The sequence below is a fragment of the Parasteatoda tepidariorum genome, chromosome X1 (assembly GCF_043381705.1).
Source record: "Parasteatoda tepidariorum isolate YZ-2023 chromosome X1, CAS_Ptep_4.0, whole genome shotgun sequence".
NCBI lineage: Eukaryota > Metazoa > Arthropoda > Arachnida > Araneae > Theridiidae > Parasteatoda > Parasteatoda tepidariorum.
Window position 1 is genome coordinate 10490445 of NC_092214.1, and position 24141 is coordinate 10514585.

The 24141-nt window shown below is 29.5% G+C and overlaps 1 protein-coding gene across 1 annotated transcript in view; it reads right to left on the reverse strand.

Moving 5' to 3' along the window:
* The window catches only part of LOC107439832 (1-phosphatidylinositol 4,5-bisphosphate phosphodiesterase epsilon-1), a gene marked incomplete in the record, with an annotated part of 220854 nt that overhangs the window by 6727 nt on the left and 189986 nt on the right, over nucleotides 1-24141 (reverse strand). Inside the window, 12 exon segments of the mRNA XM_071187233.1 lie at nucleotides 1687-1848; nucleotides 3072-3212; nucleotides 3284-3334; nucleotides 8675-8860; nucleotides 10147-10263; nucleotides 10730-10860; nucleotides 12338-12440; nucleotides 13561-13719; nucleotides 16456-16619; nucleotides 20452-20576; nucleotides 23235-23346; nucleotides 23425-23526. Of these exon segments, the coding sequence (XP_071043334.1) occupies nucleotides 1687-1848; nucleotides 3072-3212; nucleotides 3284-3334; nucleotides 8675-8860; nucleotides 10147-10263; nucleotides 10730-10860; nucleotides 12338-12440; nucleotides 13561-13719; nucleotides 16456-16619; nucleotides 20452-20576; nucleotides 23235-23346; nucleotides 23425-23526 (1553 nt within the window).

Consider the following 24141-nt stretch of genomic DNA (forward strand, 5'->3'; position numbering starts at 1 on the left):
TTCCTTAACGATAAAAAGTTTAAATATATCGTTTACAGTTCACTATTAGAAGAAATTACCGCTATTAGTATATTTTGTTAAAAAAAACTTTTTAAAAATAATGTCAAAAATACGAAAACTACTATTTCAGCGTTGAAAATAGGAAAAAGCTATCAAAATCCCTAATGACGTAGGGAGGGCTGAAAATATCAAAACTTGTTTGATTGCTGAAGATAAGAAGGAGACGTAAAGGGGTCTCGTTTAAAAAAAGATTATTAAAATTTAGATTCTTTTAGAAATATCAATAAATATCTATAAGTAGGAACATATATATAAATAGATATTCTCGAGTTATAAAATTTTGAAAATTAATTATTTCTTACAGATTCAAAAATTTTAAATATATCTACTTCATTTTAACGGTTACCATCATTTTGCGCACAGCGCAAAATGCTTTAAAATGTTTAGAACTACCTGTTTTTACAACAACTTATTGAATTAAATTCATAGATATATTATGAAACTAAATATTTTTTTAAACTTTTTAAAATTATCAAACTTGACTTTTTTAAAACTAATCGTTTTATATAAATTAATTAATATTATAATATTACTCGAAATCGTAAAATTTACTTTAATCGAATAAATCCATCGTTGTAACTTAAGCATACACAAAATTTTAGGCTGTAGCTGCGATAGTCTGAAAAAAAAAACTGTACTCAGTGGCACGACAGCCCATAGAGGGCCAAGGCCTACTGTGCCCTTCTCAGTTTTCCTGACCTTGGGCTCTGGGGTGCAGGTGCAGATGTTCCGGTCAGGTGGTCAGCTGAACGCGGAACCCCCAGTGTTTAGTTCCCAAGCATGCTTGGTACTCATTTATCGACCCACTGAAGGGATTGAAGGCTGAGACAACTTCGCCCGGCCCGAGGATCGAACCCAGGACCTGTGGCACGGGAGGGCGAAGCGCTACCACTCTGCCACCGGGTGTAGCCACCGGCGATAGTCTGATACTGTACAAATATCTTACACGAAAGCTCAAAATATTGATTTTAAGAAAAAAGAGTTTTGGCTAGTCGGACAGTGATTTAGAATAAAAATTAATAACTTTGTAAGTTTTTGAGGTATCAACAAAATTTTGATGTCAAATTTATATTTTTTGCTGAAAAGTTTTGATTTAACCTTTTGCTTACGGCGCTGATCATGATTATGTTATTCTGGTCCACATATTGTAGCAGCCGTAAGCAAAAGGTTATAACACCCTCTTAAAAGGACGCCATATCGCGTAAGAAAATTTTCGTTTCTCCTTCATTACTAATTTAAAATTCAAAAGAAAGATAAAGTAGGCAAACCTAGAGTAAGTCATAGTTGCTGAAGTAAATCAGCAGAAGTCCTAGAGTAAGTCACAGTTTCAGTTACTGAAAAAAATACTTCAATATATTAAAATGCAAACAAATTATTCATAGAGAACTTCACCGATCTCCTAATAATTTATTTTCCTTTGTATATTTTATAATTTTCTTTTCAGTATTTGAAACTTCTTTTCAGTATTTAAAACTAAACTTCAAATTTTAAATTAGAAATAAAGGAGGAAAATTTTGTTCCGTTGTATGGCGTCCTTTTAAAAGATTATTGTAAAAGAGTTTTCTCACTATTCATTCGACATATTTTGATAGTGATTCTTGACACTTAAGAAGTAGAGATTATTACCTGTTCTTTTTCTTTCATATCAAACCATTCCTTGCTTTTCCATTTCTGTTGTACTAAGAATACATTCTCAGAATCTTCTAACACCCGTCCTTCTGACCCTGGCCGCACTTCAAGTAAAACAAATTCATTTGGATTCTCAATGCGTCTCGCTTTCATCAGAGCCTAGAAGAAAGAAATTAATTATTCCTCATCTAAGAATAACTTATACTAAAACACTATCTCTCATCTAAGAAACACTTACATTGAAACAATATTCCTCATCTAAGAAGAACTTACATTGAAACAATATTCCTCATCTAAGAATAACTTACACTAAAACACTATCTCTCATCTAAGAAACACTTACATTGAAAGACTATCCCTCATCTAAAAATATTTTTGATTGAAAGACTATCCCTCATCTAAGAATAACTTACAGTAACTTAAGTATTTAACTTAAGTATTAAGTTAAATACTAAGTAATAACTTAAGTTTTAAGCTAATTTTTATCTAAATCTGTAAAAAAATTTAACTTCTCCAGTATAGCATATGACTATGTTAAGGTCTAAGTATTTGATCATACCGTGATTATAGATTGTGTCAAGGGCAAAAATGGCATAATTTGCTTAGAAATGAACATCCATCAGTCTATGAATAGATAACAATTAGTGTTAATATATATTTTTCATAATTTTCAAGAGTATAATGTACACAAACGATATCACTTAAGTGACATTTTAGCAAAAAAGGAGGAAAAAATGGATTTATATTTTATTTTTAATAAAAACAACTTAAGATAAGTTTACAACAGATTTAGTTAATCTTTAAAAGTTTAGACAAAAAGCTTAAAAATATTTCATCTAATACATCATACCTAAAAAAATCTATTTTAAAAAATCTTCAACACGCTGAGCTCTTTCACCAAGAAAACTTAAAAAAAAAAAAAAAAAGAAAAAAAAACCCATAATTTAAGTGCCTTATACTTGAGGCATGGGAAACCTAATGAATTATTCTGGTTCTCAAACAGACAATTAATTTGAATATCTTAAAAACAGCTGAACTCATTTAATAGTCGCCAATTTAGCGAGATTTTTCCACCTAGATAGAAATTATCAAAATCAATGAATAATTCTCAATTTTTGAAAATTTCTACAAGTCCAGATACTATAATGTTAAAATAACTTCTTAAATATTGAAATGTTAGATAACAAACGATTTTAAGTTTTACAAAACTGTGGCTTTTTTTTTCAAACTGTCTTTTGGCGCTATTTTCAGAATAGCATAGTGGCTAAAAATAGGTTTAACTCGAAAAAAGCAAAATGTTCGTAAGAAAAGAGGCATACGAAAATAACTTAAATCGGGAGAATATTTTGTAAGCATTCTAAAGCTATCCACTAAACCTTTACCTGCGCTATAATATCCTGAGCCGTACTTGTAACAGGTGCTTTTAAAACAGCATAAGGTTGATCAGGAGCTACGTTGTAAATGCAAACTAAAAAAACTTCTTTACCATCTGTCCAGCCCTGAATTTCATTTCCACTAGATACCTAGAAACACAGAACTGTAACCAAAGCCAGAATAATGACTTCATATCAAAGAATGAAATATTACTACTCACCTTATGTATCGTTCCACAGAGAGTGCTCATCCATGCTCTAGTACTCGGATCCTAGGCGAATTACATTCACTTTACTTGTTAATCTCACAATAAAATATTGGGTTGTTTTTAATGCACATTTTTACAATTTTTCAAAAAAACTGAGCTCATTTTGCTGAATATAACAAAAACTGTGGTGCAATACCTATCTAACTTAGGTGTTGAATTCTGTGAATGAATGCTTTATTTTAAGTTAATACCGTATCCCGCATTCATACTCACTTTTAAGGGTGTAGTTATTATACTAATTGGAAAAATTTTGCACCAAAAATCATACGCATTTACTCCATTAATGAATTATTTTTTCCTATGTTAGTGAATTTATGGAAATCATTAGATCAGGGATGGGCAAACTTTTTTGGTCGAGGGGCCAAAAATCAAGAAAAAAAAAATGTTTGGTGGGCCACGTAAAAACTTCAAAATTTAAGAAAAAAAGGTGATATGCAAGTTTTAATTTAAATATTTAGTGAGATGAAGGAAATTGCGATTTCATTTCTAAAAGTTCCTTGCATTAAGGTTGGAAGTGAGATATGCTTATTTTAAGGAACAAGGCTAACTGCTTTGCTGTTAGTCTACTTCTGAAATGATTTTTTCTAAGGTTCATAGTTGAAAACTCTTGCTCACATATATAAGATTAAGCAAACATGCACTGATTTTCTGAGCAAGAAATATTAAATTTCGGAAACTAGCTTTTGGTAATGATTTGTAAAACTTTGGAATAGTATTTAGAAACGACTGCTTCAGATGGTTCATTGTAGACCTCGCCTAAAGTTAAGCTGTCAAGATAAGGATAATTGCTTTCAGGTGCGTTAAAAAGCCCCCCTAGAACGGGCTTGGCTTAATACTTTCTTGGCATGATATAGTTTATTTCTCTTGGCGCTTTTCTTATAACAAGGTTACTATTTCTCCTGGTATGAAGAAGGATTTTTCCTGTCCGCAAGTGTATAATCGAAGTCTTAGTCATGAGAGGGAAAAAGTCTCAGCTATCAGAGGGAAAATTTTCTAAGAATGAAAGAAGCTTGACCTTGACTTACCACCATTTCATGAATAGCTTATCTTGTCTAGCGAAGTGAAATAGATTTATGTAGTGTTTCTGCAATTTTAAATAAACTATAAAATTTCAATTATCAGAACATTTTTTTTAAGCATTGGAAGTCGTTATTAACAATCGCATTAAATAAATATTTGAAATCTTTAAGAATTTTTTTAATTGTAGTTCAAATCTAATTTTTCATTGAGTACAATTATTACGTCAATTAAATTTAATGAAATCGATCATAATGTTATTACTATTATGATTAATAATTTTAAACCATAAAATTTATCGTCTGTATGAATGAGGTTTGAAAATGCAACACATATAAGAATTTAACATAATATAGTAACTGCACCGTAAAAACATAATTAGAAAAAATAATTATTTTTCTCAAGATTTTATGGGATAATGATTGAAACTATTTCTATGTATTGATATTCAAGCCGTGATACAGACTTGCGAACTAAANACATAGTAAGAAAATTTTAATCATAAAGCATCTTTTATGGTAATATCATGTTACTATTCATAAAGCACCTTTTTATGAACGGTAGCATCTTCACTTGAATTCCATAAATAACTATCATTGTGGTATACTGATTATTTTTTACTATCATTTTGAGGTTTCAAAAAAAAAATAAAAAAGCAAATGCTACAGTTTGATTATTCCCAGCATTTTCAATCGGATAATGCAATGCAGTATGCCCTTCAAATTTAAGTATAAAAAATGCACGAAGACACACGATATGTATAGATAATCTTCAAAAAGTTAGCATCGGAGTACACCCCCCCCCTTGTCATTTGAACGGTACCCATAAAAAAACACTCGGAAATGTCGTGTAATGTTTTAACTCAAATCCCTAAAAATCCCTTGCGTATCCGAAAAATTCCACAAGTTTCACTCTCCCACTAAAGGAAGAATTAATCAACTATGTCTCTCAAAACGGAGGGAAATCGGTTTTCCATTTGAGACCCTTTATCGTCATTGGCATCATAAAAATTTGGCGAGTAATCATCTACAGGAACAGGTGCGGTTTTTCAATAGAGCTCCTCCGCCCACCTCCTCAATCATTCAGGTAGGGGAGAAACTTTTAGGCGAGATCTATAAGACAGCGCTTCAGATGATTGTTAGATTGTCCGCTCTTTGGAGCGGAAAATGCGCAGTCTGCCAAATGTGAAGTGCAATTTACCTATATTAGATTCCATAAGTCAGCTCCTCGAGAGAGACAAGCGCTAGTTGGAGTCAATCTACGGCTATTCTATAAAGAACTTCTGCTTTCAACATTTTACCAATTGAAGCTGTCTGAGCTAACTACTTCCATCAATTTATGTTTTGTGGAACAAAAATAGAGAAAGCAAATACTTCATCAGTACTTTATTGAAAAAGTAAAAACAGAAATAATTTTAAACATAGTCGACAAGAAAATGGATGTATATTGTTTATATTTGCCACTGATCGGCAAATAAAAATTCTATCCGCGAGCCGGAAAAAACCTTCCAGAGGGCCACAGTTGACCCGCGGGCCGTAGTTTGCCCATCCCTGCATTAGATGAAAAATTTTGATTATTTACTATCGAGCGCGAGAGGAAGATAAAATTTTTTTCGCCCTTACTCTGCCTATTTCAAAGAATCAGAAGTAAACTGTTATAAAATGCTGGTACGTATGAAAAAGATCCACTTATAAAAAGATTTACATAAATCTGCGATTGTATTCAATAATTTTATCATAATCAATTTCTATTCGCTTCTGGTTTGAATTCATTTTAACGTTCTCTCTGTGCTATGTGAGTGTATGATTGATTAACAAACTAACTCTATTTTAAAAATGACTGCATATACAGTGTCTGGCCAAATTCTTAGACTATTCTATGTAAAATCTTAATTATCAGGTGATACTATACACCTTTATTGTTTTTACGCGACTGAAACCGGTTTGCACTTGTTTACGTTCGTGTATCAACATTGTAATGTAATATGCTAAAAATAAATACAAATAGGAAGTATCTCCCGAATAACATGTATGCTTAAATAGAAAAATATTGCCTATAAACTCGTGCAAAACATGTCATTATTTAAAAACTACAGCGCGTCAAATAATTTGATCTAATTATTACAATATAATACTTGATATATTAAATATTCTATAGTCTAATTTATATTATATAGCGCTTAAATTAACAAATTGATACACGAACGTAAACAAGTGCAAACCGGTTTGAGTCCCAAAAAAACAATAAAGCTGTATAGTACCACCTGATAATTAAGATTTTACGTAGAATCCTAGAGTGCGTCTTGTCCAGGGACTGTATATGCGCCTTAAATTAATGATTCTTACTTCATCGCAAAAAAATAACTTTACTGATTCTTATGTGTATCATATCTTACAGTAATTCTATATTTTAGTTTGACTGAATTTCAAAAATGGTGACTAATACCAAGTATTTTAAAAGAGTGTTTGACTACACCAATCTTTGTTTCTGATATAATAAAAGAGGGAGAAACACCTTTCGAATGAGTTCCTTGATGATATCTCCTGAAATATGTATAACAGTTAGCTGTAACTGTTTCAGAGTATGCTTATTTTGACCCACTATTTCTGAACAAACTTGACGCAAAAACGCAATATTTCTGAAGAAACCTATTAATTTTTCATTGCATTCGATTTAGCTTAGAAAAATAACCCCCGAAAATTGTGTGAATTAAAGGAGGTCGTCTACAAAGACAAACGAACATTTGGCATAAAAAATGGGATATTTTTTGGCATTGGTAGTAACTGGTTTATGCAAGCATCACTCACACTGCTGCTTTTCATTGCATGAAAACCTACTAATTAGTACAGTAGGGTGACTCAAATTTATGAAATAAATGAAAAATAGTAGCAAATGTTTCCAAATTACTATTTGTGTAAATTTATCAATTCGCGTTGTGAAGTATATCTGTTCCAGGATTAAGAAGAAAAAAAATAAAATAAGCAAGTGGGAGTAAGATTTTCTTTCCTCAAATAAAAACTAGGTATTAAGTATTTCATTAATTTCTTTTCTGGCCATTAGTGAGATTGTAGAGATTTGACTTTGACTACTTTTATGTTCGTTTAGTATATGAACAGGGTTCCAACGCAACAACTTTTCGAATTTGATGACTACAAATCTTCGCGGGTCTGTCAAAGAAAGCAATTTCAAATGCCCCAGTTCTGTGAGTTAACAAATATTGGGTATATAGAGTCACATATAACTAATATTTAAGTTAACCATTATAAATAATAGACAATTTATCACTTTAGTTACACTTTCACATGCGAATGTACACTAGTAAATCAGTGTTATTTCAAAGAAAGGAAATAAAAGAACATTAAACACGCACTTAACGAAATTGCAATTATAGGATAATTTCCTAGCATTTCCTAAATTAAATATTCACTGTCAAGAAGGGCATAAAAAGTTGAAGACTAAATCAATTAAAATAGAAAAAAAAATGTTTCAGAACAACAAAATGGCTCATGTAAAAATGAATAAATATTTCTAAATAATTCATGCTTAATATAAGTCAATTTTAATTTATTCAAAACCATTTTGAACATAATGCGCAAATCAATTTCTCCAACAAAGTTCGATTTCTTAAAGTAGAGAAGTAGTCGCTACAAATTTTGTAGCAAAATAGTTGCAAATGTAGTAAACTACACAAATTATGTAGCTTTTTCCGACTACTGCTTTGCACAAGGTATTGCAAAGAAATACACTGGTGTAAAAAATTAAGAGAATTTGCAGACTTTATCTCTAGAACTACAGGACTGATTTTAATGAAATTTGATATGTGCATACATTGATACAATACAAAACAAACAACCATTCAACAATTGTAATACACACGCATGATTGTGCGTAACACTCATTGAAGTCGGAAGGCATGAAATTGCCACAAGAAGCGATAAACTTCTTTATCTTAAGCATGAAATCACGCCGCAAGGTCTGTAAGAGGGGTCCCTATTAACCCATTTTTTTTTGTTAGTTCTAAAACTGCTGACCTGTTACGCACGATCATGCAACTGTATTACAATTGTTGAATTTGTTTTGTATTGTATCAACATATGTACAGATCAAATTTCATTAAAATCGGTCCAGTAGTTATAGAGTCTGCAAATTCTCTTAATTTTTTACACCAGTTAAGTTGCAGAACTGCACTTTTGGTGTTAAGTAGTTGACACCATTTTTGGTGTTAAAAGACCACTAACTACCAGCTACTCATTGAGATTGAACAAATGAATGTACATGAAAATGAAATGAATGAACATGAATGTTTTGTAATAGACAAAAACTTACGTCCGTCAACTTCTTCAAAATAAATCGGCCTTCTCCTTTCCATTTTGCTTGTGCTTCCAGCGGTCTTTCGTTCATATCAAGAATGCGACGGCTTTTTCCAGTACTTTTCTTTTCCCAACCAGATTGTACTTCTTCAATTAATACAAAATCTTCCACACTATCTGTACTATTACGTTTACTTAGTGCCTAATAAATCACTCAATTATCAGAGTTGGACAAACATATATCTAAACGAAATCAGTTTAGAAAAATGAGGCTTAACCAAATCATACTTTTATAAGACACAGCAAAACATATTTTTTTTTAAATGATTTTTTAAAAAATATACTCAGAAAAATATGTTTTATTAACGGTCAAGCGTCATTTAAAGTACAAACATTAATTAAGATGAAACATATTTAAAAACAACTACACTCCATTCAATTTTTATAAGAAAATAAGAAAAAAAAGATAAGGCTACCGAAATATAGTGGAAAGTAGGTTAATACCAGGTAGTTAAGATTCAAAGGCCTGCTGGAGCTAAACTGTTCGACTTAGAAACTATCTGATTTAACTAAGATATTATTGTATAGTTGTATACAATATATCATTCTTAAAAACTCTCAGATGTAATCCTTTTTATGTAAAAGATTTTTTCTAAGAAAAGTCAAACCACTCATATATCAAATTTACCCAGTAGCAGGGTAAAACCGGATACACGTGTTAACTCTATGGAAAATTATGAAATACTAGAAATTCAATCAAAATGTAGTAGACATTTCCATTGTATAAGAAAATTATGCATGTAATTTATATGTGATGTACTCAAGACTGCACTCAAGAGGGGCACAATTGTCCCGAGCCCCGGAATGGCTAAGAGCCCCCACGAAAGTTAATACAAAAAATAAAATTTTTACTAATGTTTTTCAAAAGAAAAAGGCAGATGATTTCTTTATATTTGTATAAAAACTACAAAGGATCTTCAAACATTCTACAAAATATGAAGATGAGGCCTTTTGTGTTTTGAGGATGGGAACCTCAATAAATTTTGTCCTGGTGCTCATAAGACCTTTGTTAGACCTTGGATGTACTTATCTTCTTCCCTCGCTGTACTGAAGTTCTCGCAGATACAGCATAGGCACACATCAAGGAGGTGTACACTGGACCGGGTTCATATCAACCAGCCATATCGACCAGTCATAATGACCAGCCATCGCGACTAGGTTACCTCATTGGAAGGTGTGTACATAGAGGAGATTCTGTCTGATTTTCTATCTCAAATTATCTATTTCTCTAATTAGTTAATATATTTTAACGGTCTACTCCTCGCGCTATACCTTAGAACATGAAAACCCGATTGTTAGATCAAAAGTTATTCATCAGAAATCTTTGACAAACACATTTGATGTCATTTTAAAAGATGGAAATTGAAATGACATTTAAACGATAAATTACTATCCTTGAAAATAATGAAAGTAAGAATATTATCTTACCTGAATTAAAACGTCTCTTGTTGTGCTTTCTTGAGTAATTTTAAGTATTGTGTTTGGTTGATCAGGTACAACGTCAAATACGACGAGGAAAAACATTTTTCTCTTCACTGGTAAAGGCTAAAAAAGTGAAAAATCGCTATACTGTCCCATAAAAATGCAGACTTGATGTTTATGCTAGGAAATACATGGAATAGAAATATAATAATTTCGGTATAATAATATTTTTTTAATAAAGAAATCTTTCAAGCTGAATTGTTCAAAGCTTTCTTTTATTATCAAAGTTGCAGTCACTTTCTTTAAAAAAATTAAAAATCTGACCCTTTATTTTGAAAAAAAGGAAAAAGAAAACAAAAACTCTCAGTGGCAAAAGTGTTGTGATGCATAGCCAAATTTTGCAACGTAAATTATTTACTTTACAATTTACAATAATTACAATTTTATAAAAGTTTGCTAAAATTTCAATTTTAAACTGCGATTGATGATGACGTATAAATCAATGCATGGAATTAAGCAACGTATTAGTTAGGCAAATAGAAATGATAAATATTAATACTAATTTGTAAATAATGAAAATGATAAAAACCTTCGATGGTGGGCCAGTGGCATCCTTCTCTGGTATATTAAGACCTTCTTCTTCCCACGTGGAATAAATAAAAAGAGTAGATATTGGTAATGGTTGATTTTGTGGACTTCTTAGTCTCAAGTGACGATAACCTAAATGTGAGAATATACATTACGTAGAGATAAATTTTAACTTTTTTTTTTACAAAGGACATGATACATTTCGAAGGTAATGATACATTATGCATTATATATAGATCAGTCTTAACTTTTTTTTTCTTTTATGAAGGAAATGATACATTTTCGGAAAATATATCATACGCTTGTCTATCAAAATGATTTTTTTGAGCATGAATTTTGTCATGCACTTCAAAAAATATTCTACAGTAAGAAAAATTGATCCAAATTATGGTGTTATACTTCAGACCATTATGTATTGAAAGTATTATAATTGATTATGGTGTTATACTTCAGACTATTATGTATTGAAAGTATTATAATTATTAGCATGTAATATTAAATTTATAAACACATTAAAGAATTTTAATTAAAATTAAAACCAAAGAAACAGGAATGCAATACTGAGCTTCTTTAAAGAACTCCTAGCATGCATTCATGTCAGAGCTTTTCTGTGTATTACTGTTTCATAAAACAAAAGTATTGTTTGTTTCTCGAAGATCAAATATATGAAATATAGAAGATAAGTCTATATTTACTGTTCTGCGCAATTCTGTTTGAAATTTTTTTTAATATTTCTATTTTTAGAGTAATTAAATATTTTTTAATTAGATATTCTAGGGCCCAAATGTATTTGTAAATGTTACAAATAATTTTTCTTTTTTGGTTTTAACAGTTATTCAATGGAAAGCTTTCACATGAATGGTGTCCTTTCATGTAATTCTGTTCTACAGGGGGTGGACAAATAATGGAAACACTTCTATATTAATAATTTTTTTTCTATTTCTCAAGAAATACTTAAGGAATCATTTTATAAAATCAAAAATATTTATATCGTGCGATTTTTCATATATATCAATAAAGTTTAAAGCTTTGAGAGTTTTGAGGGACTGACAATAAATTACAAACGGTAAATAGTGTTTTTAAACCTACTATGTCAAAAAAAAAAATAGCAATAAGTTCGTAACTTGTAACAATTATTTTGGTTAATATATGCAATAATTACTACCTGTATGCCCTAAATTGGGGCAGGTCGGGGTAAATATTTCTTAAATAAATATGCAATAATTACACAAAATTTCGTAAATCTGGCATAAACATTTATGAAAATATGGACGTTTTTATAAAAAGCTATTTTTTTTCTCTTATTTTTTTGCTATAACTTAATTAAATTAAACAACACTTTTGGATCAGTTTTAAATTAATTATTAAGTTATTGCTTTAAAATTTTCAGAAAAAATTCGGAAAAATTTCAGAAACAGCATATTTGAGGGCAACCCCTCGAACCATTAAGTCCTAGGACGTAAAGATCCAATTATTAGATCAAAATTTATTCAGCGTAATCCACTTATTTTTTGATGAGTGTACATGAATCAATGCCACTGTCATATATAGTCTATGAAGTATGAATAAGAAAATGTATTAAATACGTTAATATAACTAAAAATATTACCCTGTTTAAGTTTGGATAAAGGTATAACTCTCTGAGCTGTCAAATGATTGGATCCCATATCCATGACAACGAAACGAAGAAAAGCAAGCTCAACAAATGTTACCTGTAATTTATTGACATAGTTAATTACAATTCAGAAAGGAAATTTTCTTTGTTTTTATAAAACTTAATAAACATATTTTTAAAAACAAATTTATTCTCGTAGTAAACTGAAAATGAAGTAAAAATTGTAAGCAAATTTAAAAATAGGAAAAGTTTTGCTTTTATTTGCTGCTTTGCACACGTTGTAAAAAATGCTACTTCAATAAATTTTTCAGTTAAAATTCTAAATAATGATTAAAGTTGTTGTACTACAATTTTTTATTTAAATAGCCTGTTTTTATTAAGCTATTTGCTCTTTTGTTTCGAAATTGTTAAAAAAAAACCATTTGTAATAAGAATAAATAGGCAGTATATTTTAAAAACTGCATTCTATTTTATTTGTTAATCAATTTTTTTTGAAAAATTTCATATTCTTTTGAATATTGTAGGGATGACATTTGAATATAATTACAGAGGATTTAAAATAAACATTTTGTTTAAAATGAAGAATATGCTATTTTAATTGAACATAGAAATTTTTTATGTTTTAAGTGAATTATTTTTTTCGGAAGATTTCTGATTAATTTTAAAAAAATTATTTTTTTCCATTTTATTTTTTTTAGTTAACAAGAAAAATATCCATTGTTTTTCAAAATGACACTGGTGCAAGAAATGAAGAAAATTTACAGACGATTATCTCTAGAACAACTGGATCAATTGAACATACATTGATAGAATACAAAACGAGTCAACTATTGTAATACACTCGCTCGTGTAATACACTTTTTTTTAAAAGTTAGGTGCCACTGCCCGATATGCATTTAACTGGTACTCCAAACATTTATGCTTCTTCTAATCTATTCTCGGCAGATATTAAAATATCGAATAGATGCAATAATATCCACTAATAAATTAATATCAAATCGGATATAACAAATATTTTGGACATTCACCAAAACGACTATGTGATAGTTGACATTCAAAGGTGAAAGTCGACGCTCTCTTGATTTTGGTCACACACGCAGATATGTATATATATATAATTTCTAATTTTGACATCAAAAATATACCAGAAAATTAAATACACGTGGGTTAAAGGGTTAAAATTAAACGGCTGGTAAACAAACAAAGAAAATACTTACTCGAAAACTTAATACTTCATGCCATATAGGATTTGCTGAATTTCTCTGAACTAATTTAGTCTTGAAGCGATTACAATCAGTTGGAATTCCAGTTATTTCTATTTCAACAACAGGACTGCCAGCAAAGTTATTTGGACAAACATATTGTCCTGATATAATCTAAAAACACTTATTTTTAATACGTTTTATGAACAAAAGGATCATTTTGGATAGTATAAATACATTTAGATGTTTATACGATTAAAATTATATTACATATTATTTTGTAACTAATGGAAAAATTTATTTAAACACGTTCTATGAAATTAGCAAATATTTTTTAGCAAATATTTTGTTAAGTTTTTACAATTTCTTCTCTAATAGGTTGAACAGTTGATACAAGTTATGACAAATTTTAACCAAAAACAAGGTGAATGTTTGAGAATTTTTTTTGCCACTTCTGGCCATAAGATAACTGTTGAGATAAGTTTTGACCATTTCTAGCCAGTGCTCTATATGATAGATATTAAAATGGCACAAAATACCAATATGAAGAAAAGAAGAGAAATATTTCAGAAATTATTCCGCCACTGCATTCGTTATGTTCACAAAAGTATGCATAAATTTAGGGTTATCAATTGATTTTTATGATTTTTACATAGTGCTAAAAAATCTAATCAATAAATTTGTAATTAAAAATAAAAACAATGTTTGAAATATTTCAAATATTTTTCACTTTTAAAATAAAGTAAATATTTTTCAGAAATAAATGGTGTGCATATGAGTTTGGTACACTCAAACTGTGGACTCAAACTGTCAAACTTTTAAAAGAGCTTCAAAAACTTTAATTTTCGATTACAAATTTGCATTATATGAAAGAAGAATGAGTTTTAGACTTTTTTTTGGAATTTTTTAAAATTATTGTCGCATCTCACTTTAGATAAATTTTTAACTAATTGAAATAATTCGTTAAATCGAACTTTTTTTCATTTCTAACAACAGTGAAATTTAACCTTTTATTGACTCAAGTTTTTTAAATTTAGAATTCTTTAATTTAACTGTAACCGTTAGTAGTTTTCTTGACTGATGCGTAGTGTGGATCGGTATCAGAAGAATTCTCATTTTAGAAATTGCTGCAGTCTTTCTGCTGGAACACCTAGGTTCAGTTTTCCCCCCTCTTTTAAGAAAAATTGCCATATAAACCCAATTTTATGCTAAGTAAGTAACACCTAGACAGTTTTTAAAAAGTTAAATTAAGAAAAAATAAGATCTATTTAGCGTATATACCGGTCGATGGTGTTCTAGCTCTGAAGGACAAGCATACATAATGTCGTTACTCTCCCACGTGGGTCATCTTTTAAAAAGAAAAAAAGATTATCTATATATATTAAAATACCAAGAAAACAATAAAAAAATATTTAAATAATTTTCAAGGATGAGAAGAAAAACTATTAATGAAATATTTTCAAAAATATTTAAAAAATTAAAAGAAAAGAAAACACTATTTAATACTATTTAAAAACATTTATTTAAATACCAATTTTAATAAAATGAATGTGTAATGATGTTTATTTATCCAAAAAACAAATAGACATATTCTTTCAAAATTTAATAAAAAACGATAGATACCCAACAAATGTATTTGTGTTAACAATTGAATCAACATTTTGAAACAAAACAATACGTTCGCTTCGTCACTAAACTACTACTTTAAAAAAATTAATGTGAGTTTACCTTTCCAATTTATATAAATCCTTAAATATAAGGTCAAAGCTTTATTCATCATAAATATAAGGGCTGTTCAAATGAAGAATAAATACACTTGAAAATTCACTATCGATAACAGCAATATAACAGGCAAAATAAGTGCTCTAGATAGCGTTTAAATGATAAATCAATTCACGTAAGAGAAGGGGTCACGAAAGCAACGCATAGCGGAGCAATTTTTAATGTCAGAAAGAGAGAAAAATACGAAAATAAATCATAGCGTGATTGCTGTCTATAGCGAACAATGTTTAGCACAAACTGTTAAGAAGACGATTTTGTCTGACTCTACTTCCGCTTTGAACTGGTTTATCAAAGACAGGCAGTCTGCTACTACTTCTCTTGTCTTATTTTGAAACCGTGAAAGGTGGCTCTGCTGCTATAGTTACTGTATTTTTGATGCTATCAAACATCTCCATTTTTCATTTGGGCAAAGCTTTATTGCTGTCATCAAAGTTACATTAGTGTTTTGTATTATATATTTAGTAGAATTGTTAAACCTGTTCAGCAAAAAAAAAAAAAAAAAAAAAAAAAAAAAAAAAAAAAAAAAAAAAAAAAAAAAAAAAANAAAAAAAAAAAAAAAAAAAAAAAAAATACACGAGTAAGAGACATATAGAAAAAAAAACTCTAAAAACATGGTACAATGTGTTAAGAAGATGAGTGACTATTTCGAAATATAAATAATCTCGAAAATAAAGAACGATGAGGGAATTTAACACATGCTATTTATATACTAAGAAAATTGTAAAAATTTTGAAATTTAGTCGCAATAGAAAGGTTGCCGAAAGATGGCGCCTCAAACCATCGGTGCCAGACCGATCATTTCTAGCGTTAAAACGTGAAAGGAGTTTTTCGTACAGGATTAGGAGGTTTAAACTGTCGGTTCTATGGAACTACGGGTGTTTCTGGTACTCAAATAGCAGGATTGATTACAGTTTTAAGGCTTTTGTATTTTTTTCGAGAATTCCTTACCGCGCCTCCAGTTGGTAACTTTTTCACATAAATTCCAAAATTACTGTATATAATTTTTACAGCTCTCACAATAGATATACCGTTTGTATTATTAACCTATCATCCTTTGATTCTGATATCTTGAAAGCAGTCAGTCTGTACACCCAGAAGAAAGTGAAATATTATAGAATTTATACCTACCGTGATTGAATAATTTATAGCATGAAATCCATCAAAATTCTTTTCCCATGGATTGAATCGTCCATACATCATATGTGTTTTGTCCCATAAAGTTCGAGGTTTCAATACATATCCACAAGAGCCATTTTGTTCAAACATGGCAGAATTAATATGCAAACAGCCGTCTGTAAAATCATTTAAAAAATATTGTTGGTACAGTGAACAAATGTCACCCAGAAACGCATTTTTAAGTACTAAGGTTCAAAAGTCTATATATAAAATTTTTCGAAAACTGGACATTAAATGTGTTAACTAATTAGAGTTAATTCATTTATTATGTAACGAAATCCGATCGAAAAACTTATTTTCTCTAAATAAGCATACAGTCATTTGGGGTTACATAGGAAAGTTTTCCAATAAGACATCTGTTATTTTAAGACCATTCATTTCAGAGATATATTTATTGTTGTATATTTATCATCGATATATATTGTTATAAAACTTAGATCTACAGACAAAAAATATAGTGGTTTGTCTAAAGTACCCAACAATAAGGAGCAACCTAGACAAATTATTATTACTTGCCTTTAGTTGGTGATGAAGCAAAAAAAAAAAGAAGAAAAAAAAGACTAAAATGTCTGAATTGCAGTTCAAAACATTTATTATTATTTATTTGAAAAAAGATATTTTTTTGTAAAAATATTTTCTTGTTATTTTTCCTGATATGCTCTTTATAAATGAGTATACAATGGACTATAGTTCAAGTATAGGATAGCCATCGGATCAATTAAAAAGAAAAGATTTAAAAAATGCACATAAAATATACTACCAAAAAGTATTATTTTATTATTTAATTTAAAAAGGGTCGAAATATTTTTTAATTTTGAAGAATAAATTATTTTTATCCATTATTAAATATACGTATTTTTCTATAAAGCAATCAACTGATTTTATTGAACATGAGGAGAAAAACCTAAATTATCTTTTTTTTTTATTAATTAGGTGTAAGTAGGATAGAGGGTGAAGAAAGAATTTATATTTTGAGCGACATCATTATTCCTTAACATTTTTAGTATTCTATATTATTTCCTTTTAAGTCTTAGAAGTTCGAGCTGTCTGCTGGTCTAATCTTACTTAAGTTTAGAGATTTGAACAAATACAGTCAGACATCTATTTAACGAACTTCCATTTTGCCAATTTCTCCATTTTGTGAATTTTTTCGAGGAACCAAGATCATCTTGGGAATTTCTTGGTAAAATAATTTAGCGAAGCAAATTATCTATTTAACGAAATTTTCTTTGAGCTCCACTTTCTCTACTTCGAAAAATATTTCTGAATATTTCAAACTTGTTATCGCATTTTATGAGGGAAATGACCTTGAATTGATTTTCAAAGCCATTTAACTTTTAGAGAAAACAGTGAAATCCTTTTCCCTTTTTGTTTGCATTTCAAACAAAAACGTAAACAAAATTAACGGATTTTATCAGCAGCAATCAAACTTAAGAACGAATGTGGTAATGTATGTTTAAAATTACTTTGCAGCTATAATTTTATAGGTAAATTTTGTTTCTTTAGTTGAAAATGTATGTAGCATGATAGTGCAATGCTGGATAATGTTCTGCTTTCCGTGCAGATTTCTTTTATGGCTAACATTTATAAAATAAATAGTAGATACTAGTTTACGAGATAAAGGTGTATCAATTGCTATTTTAATTATGTCTAGTGTTTATGAATAAGTATTTCAAAAGGTGATTTTCTATTTAACGAATTTCTATATAACGAACTTATTATTTGGATTCAGCAACTTCGTTAAATAGAGGTCAGACTGTATTATATTCAACTAATATTCGTTAAAAACATGCTGCCAATAGAATGTCAGTATATATCACCATTTCTACTGCTTTATTTTTTAGATAAAGATAAAAAAAATATATAGGCTTTTTCTTTGAAAATTATCAGCTTAAGAGAAACATTGAAATTGTTTGTTTATACATCCACGTCTGGTAAATAACCGTCGTCAATATTTCACAGTTCTGTCTATACTTAACTTTCAAATTTGAAAGTAAAAGATCACAGGAATGAATCTTTCACTTTTTTTCCCTTTTCGTAAATTTTTATTTTAGAGAACTATTTTTAATTTTACTTCTTCTCATTATCTAAACAATGGAAATATTTTTCAGTTCAGATTTCATTATAACAAAGTACATAATATGAATATGATATTAAAAAAAAATCATTCTTTAAACAAAGAAAAAAATTTTTAAAAAAAATTGACCATTATAAAATTAAGTGAATAATTGTATAGAACTACTTCTTATCTGTATTATTTCTTGATCTGTGGGTGAACCAGATTCACAAGTGACTGTATGAACTTTATATTTTTCTGTATTAGTTGTATGATACGATCAAAAATACAAATAGTTAAATTAACAATTATCGTGTCCAAATACTTCTCAGCTCTCTTTACTAGATTATTGGGGGCCAGTTATTAACTAAATTATCAGCCTAAATTATTAAATGCAGCAACTTTGCCCCATTTTAGTGGTTAAGAAAATGACCAAAGTAGTATGATTATTTAGAGAAAAACGCATTTCGTAACTTTATTAATAACGTATTTGTTTAACCTGAGCCTTAAATAATGCAAATTTCAATTAAAAATATGTAACTTGAGTAAATGCGATAGATTTTTTTAAAAAAAACTTGCATTTAATTAAATTTTATTACATTAGAATTATTTTTAATTACTGCATAGAACAACGATAAGTTTTTATATTTGGCAATTTTTTTTTTTACGTATTGAACGATGAAAATATGTTTTTTCAAATTTTGGTCATGCAACAAAATCGATTCGACTCAAATAATAAGATATGCCAACCAATATTTGTTATCAAATTTCTTATAATTTTCAGAGTTATTAAGATTGATGACATGATATGTCAAAATACAGAAGGATTTATGGTAATAACGGTGTTCGATAAAATGCGTGTTTTCTCTTTATTCTAGAAATAGAAAAAATTATAAGATCATCAATATCCGAGGATACATCTTTAATAAATCAGTACAATTGTTAGGCTGATGGTATAGATATTATTGCCCTACAGCATTAAGACAAGCTTTTTTATCTTTAAAAAAGGAGGCTTTCGAGGAAGGCATGAAAATTAACGAAAATAATACCTTGCATAAAATCTTGTTATAACAATATCTAGTTTAAAACCGGACAGTATAGTTTTGAAGCTGTTGACAACTTCACTTATTTAGACTAAGAAATCAACAACAGAAATGGAATACGAAAGCATCTGTAAACGAATGCAATCAAGAGAAAAGCAAAGGTTTTATTGTACAAGAGTCTTATAAAATCAATATTAATTTATGCTTTGATCGGTCTGAGGAGAATATGATTGGTATCTTCGAAAGGAAAGTTTTAAGAACAATTTTTTTGGCTTTCAAAAGAAAAGACACGTGACTAAGAAGATCAAATTTGGAACTCAATCGCTATTATAATCAACCTTATTTTGATGAATCGACAACAAACAAAATGGGCAAACCACATTGCAGGAAGGAAGCACCTGTCTTCACTCCCCGAGAAATTGGAACAGAAGGCTGGTCTGGACAAAGCTCCTTGAGAAAGTTGTCGAGAAATAAGGAATTAAAAGTTCCAAAGTTAAAACCAATTACATTTTACAGAGGCAATCGCTTTGCAGAAGTACATAAACAGAAAAATCATAAAATATTACTTTTTAAGTAATACCAAACATTGTCTAATATATTAGATGCTGAATCTAAGAAATCATGTTTTAAGGCATATAAATTGAATCATTAACTCGTTACTTATTCTTTTGACATAATATTACGCGATATGGTGTTTTGCGCACCTTGTAATATTGAATAATTTGGGTTTAGTTTTTCCATTTCCTCTTGCTTTTGAAAGAGAGAGATAGAAAAACAAATCAAAAGTTATTCAGGATGATATCTTTTTTCACTTATTGTTGATATAATATTTTAAATACTCAAATTTACCCTCTGTTTGATAATTTAACGCTACCATCTGGATCCCAAAAGACCAAAACACAACAGGATTAAAATTGGACGAATCAATACGTATTCCTGCTGGATAAGCTCTCATCAAATGTGATTCACAATGAGTATGCGAGGTTAAAGAAGTTCCGCTTATTAGAATAAATTCACATACATGCTCTATATTACAATTTAAATGAGTTTTGGCACATTGGAATACAATAGAATAACTAAAATATTTAAAAATAGTTTATTGTATTGAGTTGGCAGCTAAGCTCCCGCCATTTTTTTTTTAATTTCAACATTCTGCAAGTCAATAACTGTTTTTTTTTTTTGCATACTGCTTTCAGCTCATTTATAAAAAGATGTTTTGTTCTACCCATTTTTTTTGTTCTAGGTAATTTTTATAAACTTTCAGATCACTGAAATGGAATATCATGCTTTGAAAACTGAACATTTTCGACGATACCTCATTCTTTTTGCTTTTAAATAAAGCTCTTAAGGTCGCAAAAGTTGGCTATAGTATTTATGTTGCATTCTGTAAAAAAACTCAGCAAAACTTCAACCAGTATTTGGTGCAATGTTTCTCATTATCCCAAAGTTTAGTTAAATGGAAGATCATTTTATTTTAGTTACACCATAAATTGTGAAGTATGATCGAGAAATACTTCCATGGTGCAACTAACTGCACTAAAATTTGGTAAAAGACATAAAACTTTGACGGTGACTGCAAACTGAACGATATTTGTTTACGTCGCTATGTTTTCTTTATAACTCGGCCTCGGTGTTTCGGGACGACTCATTCATGTTGTTTCAAGTATCAACTCATTTAGGTAGGTAAATGATTTATTTGCAATAATTAGAGCTCATTTCTCTTATGCTGAATTTTCAAATTTGGTTGGCTGTATAAAAAGGTTAGAGGTATGTCATAAAATAACCTACTTCCGGTAAATAGTCTTGTTACGGTAAATAGCAACATTGGCTTGCATTTGAACGCTTTAAAAATACCTAATAAGGGTGAAACTTTCCTCTGCTTTTATTAAGAAAAAAAAGAATACAAATCAGTGCCTTATTTCTTCAAAATACCTTTTTTGGTGCAATCTTCAACTGATATTTGGAGCTAGTGAAAATAACACAATATGGTTAAATTGAGCTCCATTTTATGTAGCCAGCAAATGAATACCAATTTTTGGTGCGACGTGGATTGGGACTTTTAACAGTGTATGGAGACAGCCATAGTTGAAAGGACCTCTTGTGGTTGGTACATCAAATTTTAAAATAAAAATTTTCTCCTCAAAGACGCATGTCGTTTTGTCCGACCAGTTAAGTTCGATGAAGAGTTAATTTCTGCACGAAAACTTGCTTAGAGATGACAAGAGGAACTGCAGCGAAATTGAAATACTTTAAACTGTAGAAAAAAAATTCTCCGAGAACTTAATTGCCAACTCAATACTATTTAAAATTCACAACATTACATTTTTAAAAGAAAAGAAAAAACGATGTCACGGTGTATCGGAAACAGTTGTTTCAAATATTGTTTTTCAAAATCTGTGTTAAAAATGGATTTCGTAGAATTAGATGTAGAAGAATAGATTTAAAAGAAAAAGGTTTTTTAAAATTTAATATGTTGAAGTCAATTATTATAAAGAAAATCAGAAAAGTGAAAACCAAAACTTAGATTTCTTAAATGAAATAATTAACACTTTGCTTACGGTGTACCATCACATGTGGTCCATATGTTGTACCAGCCATAAGCAAAAGGTTAGGAAAAAAGATGATTGTTATTATCTGGAGTTAAATACTAACCCGTAGGTATCTATTAAGTGATAAATCTTCGTTTCAATGTTATCCTTTAAATTTGCACAAAAAGATTTGCATTTGGAAATGTAACATTAACAACAGTGAAACTGCAAATTTAAATGGTTATCTTAAAGTTTTGGTAGATCAAAAATTTACTTTTTCGTCAATCCGTCTATTACAGTGTTTCCCTAACTTATGACTTTTGTGTACCCTTTCTAAATTTTCGTAACCTTGTATTAGTGTACCACTAGTACAAAAATGAATGCATTTTTTTGTATAAAAAATTGCACAAAAGTTTAAAATCACAACTGGCTATTGACACCACTAATTATTAACTGTATTTTTTTGTATTAGTGCACCACTAATACAAAAATGAATGCATTTTTTACTATAAAAAATTGCATAAAAGTTAAAAATCACAATTGGCTATTGACACCACTAATTATTAACTGTTAACTCAGCAAAAAATAGCCAATAGAAAAATACGTAATTGTAAATTTTTATGGCTAGCTTTGCTTTTAAATAAAAATTTTTGAAATTTTTGTTTGTTACAAGATATTTCGCATAAGAACGCGTACTGTTCCCGTACCCTTGGGGGTACGCGTACCACACTTTGGGAAACACTGGTCTATTATATAACATTTTTAAAACTTTCTATTATTGCAATAAATAATTAAGCGCTTAAACGCATTCAAGACATTTTTAATATTTTTATCGAAGTATTTTACAAATTCATGTAAAACTTAATTATAATGGAGTATCTTAAACTTAATGGGCATAGAGTGTTCTCAAGTTTAAATTGATAAAACCACTTGAAACCTATCCTAGTTTTACACTTGTACTTAAGTTGCTAAAGATTTCACATTTTCACAAAATTTTAATCTACAAGTTTTAAGCGCTATGATTTTACGGAATGATTTGTACTCACATATTCAACGCATTTTGTATTATTTCTAAGATTAATAATTTGATATTAAAAAGGATATGTAATGAGCATTAAGGGATGTCTTTTGCAAAGAGCTTTGGCTTTGTTTTCATTCATGGAGCAAACCTTATGGCATGGAGCAGTATGTTTCTTCAAAGAATCCGTCTTTAATTCTAAAATAAATATTGGAACAAATAATTGAAAAAAGTCATATTATTGAATAAAACACATACGCAAAATACAATTCTTACCAGAAGCCAAAGGGGGTGTTCCAGGTAGTGATAAAAGACTTTTGCGACTGTTCATTTTCTTAACTTTCATAGAATTTGTTGGACTGGTTTCTTGCACAAATCCTTTAATTTACAACAATTCCATTAACATTTCTATTATCATTTATTTCTCATGTCAAATTACAAAGACAAGCATCAGAAACAAAACAACAGAAAGGCAGAAAAAACAATAAAAAATAACAATGAACTAGTAAACAAAAAGTCAGTTTACAGTATGGTCCATAATCTAATTAGTTTCCAGCCTCCTAATATTTGTCACAAAGATTTTACCTCATTGAGTGCAAGACAACAACTCAAGTGAAGGACATCCGTTTCAGTTACTCAATTGGCAAATTGGGACAATGTTTATCAGATGTTTTAATAGATAGTGATGGTCAGTAACGAAGACTATAACGGAGGGTCCAAAATTCCACCAATAAACTTTTTTTCAAATTATTTTTCCAATAATATTGTTAGAAAAAGAATTGAGATTAACACTCATTTGAAGAATGTTGGCTTTCTTTGACTTTTCATTTCCTCCACAGTCTCATAGCAGATATTCACAGCATGGAAATATTTTGCCATCACGCAGATGAGCCACCCAATATTACCGCCAATTACATATACATATATATATATATATATATATATTTTTGATATTTATATTTTTGATAAAATTGGTGGTTGTTGACTTCCACC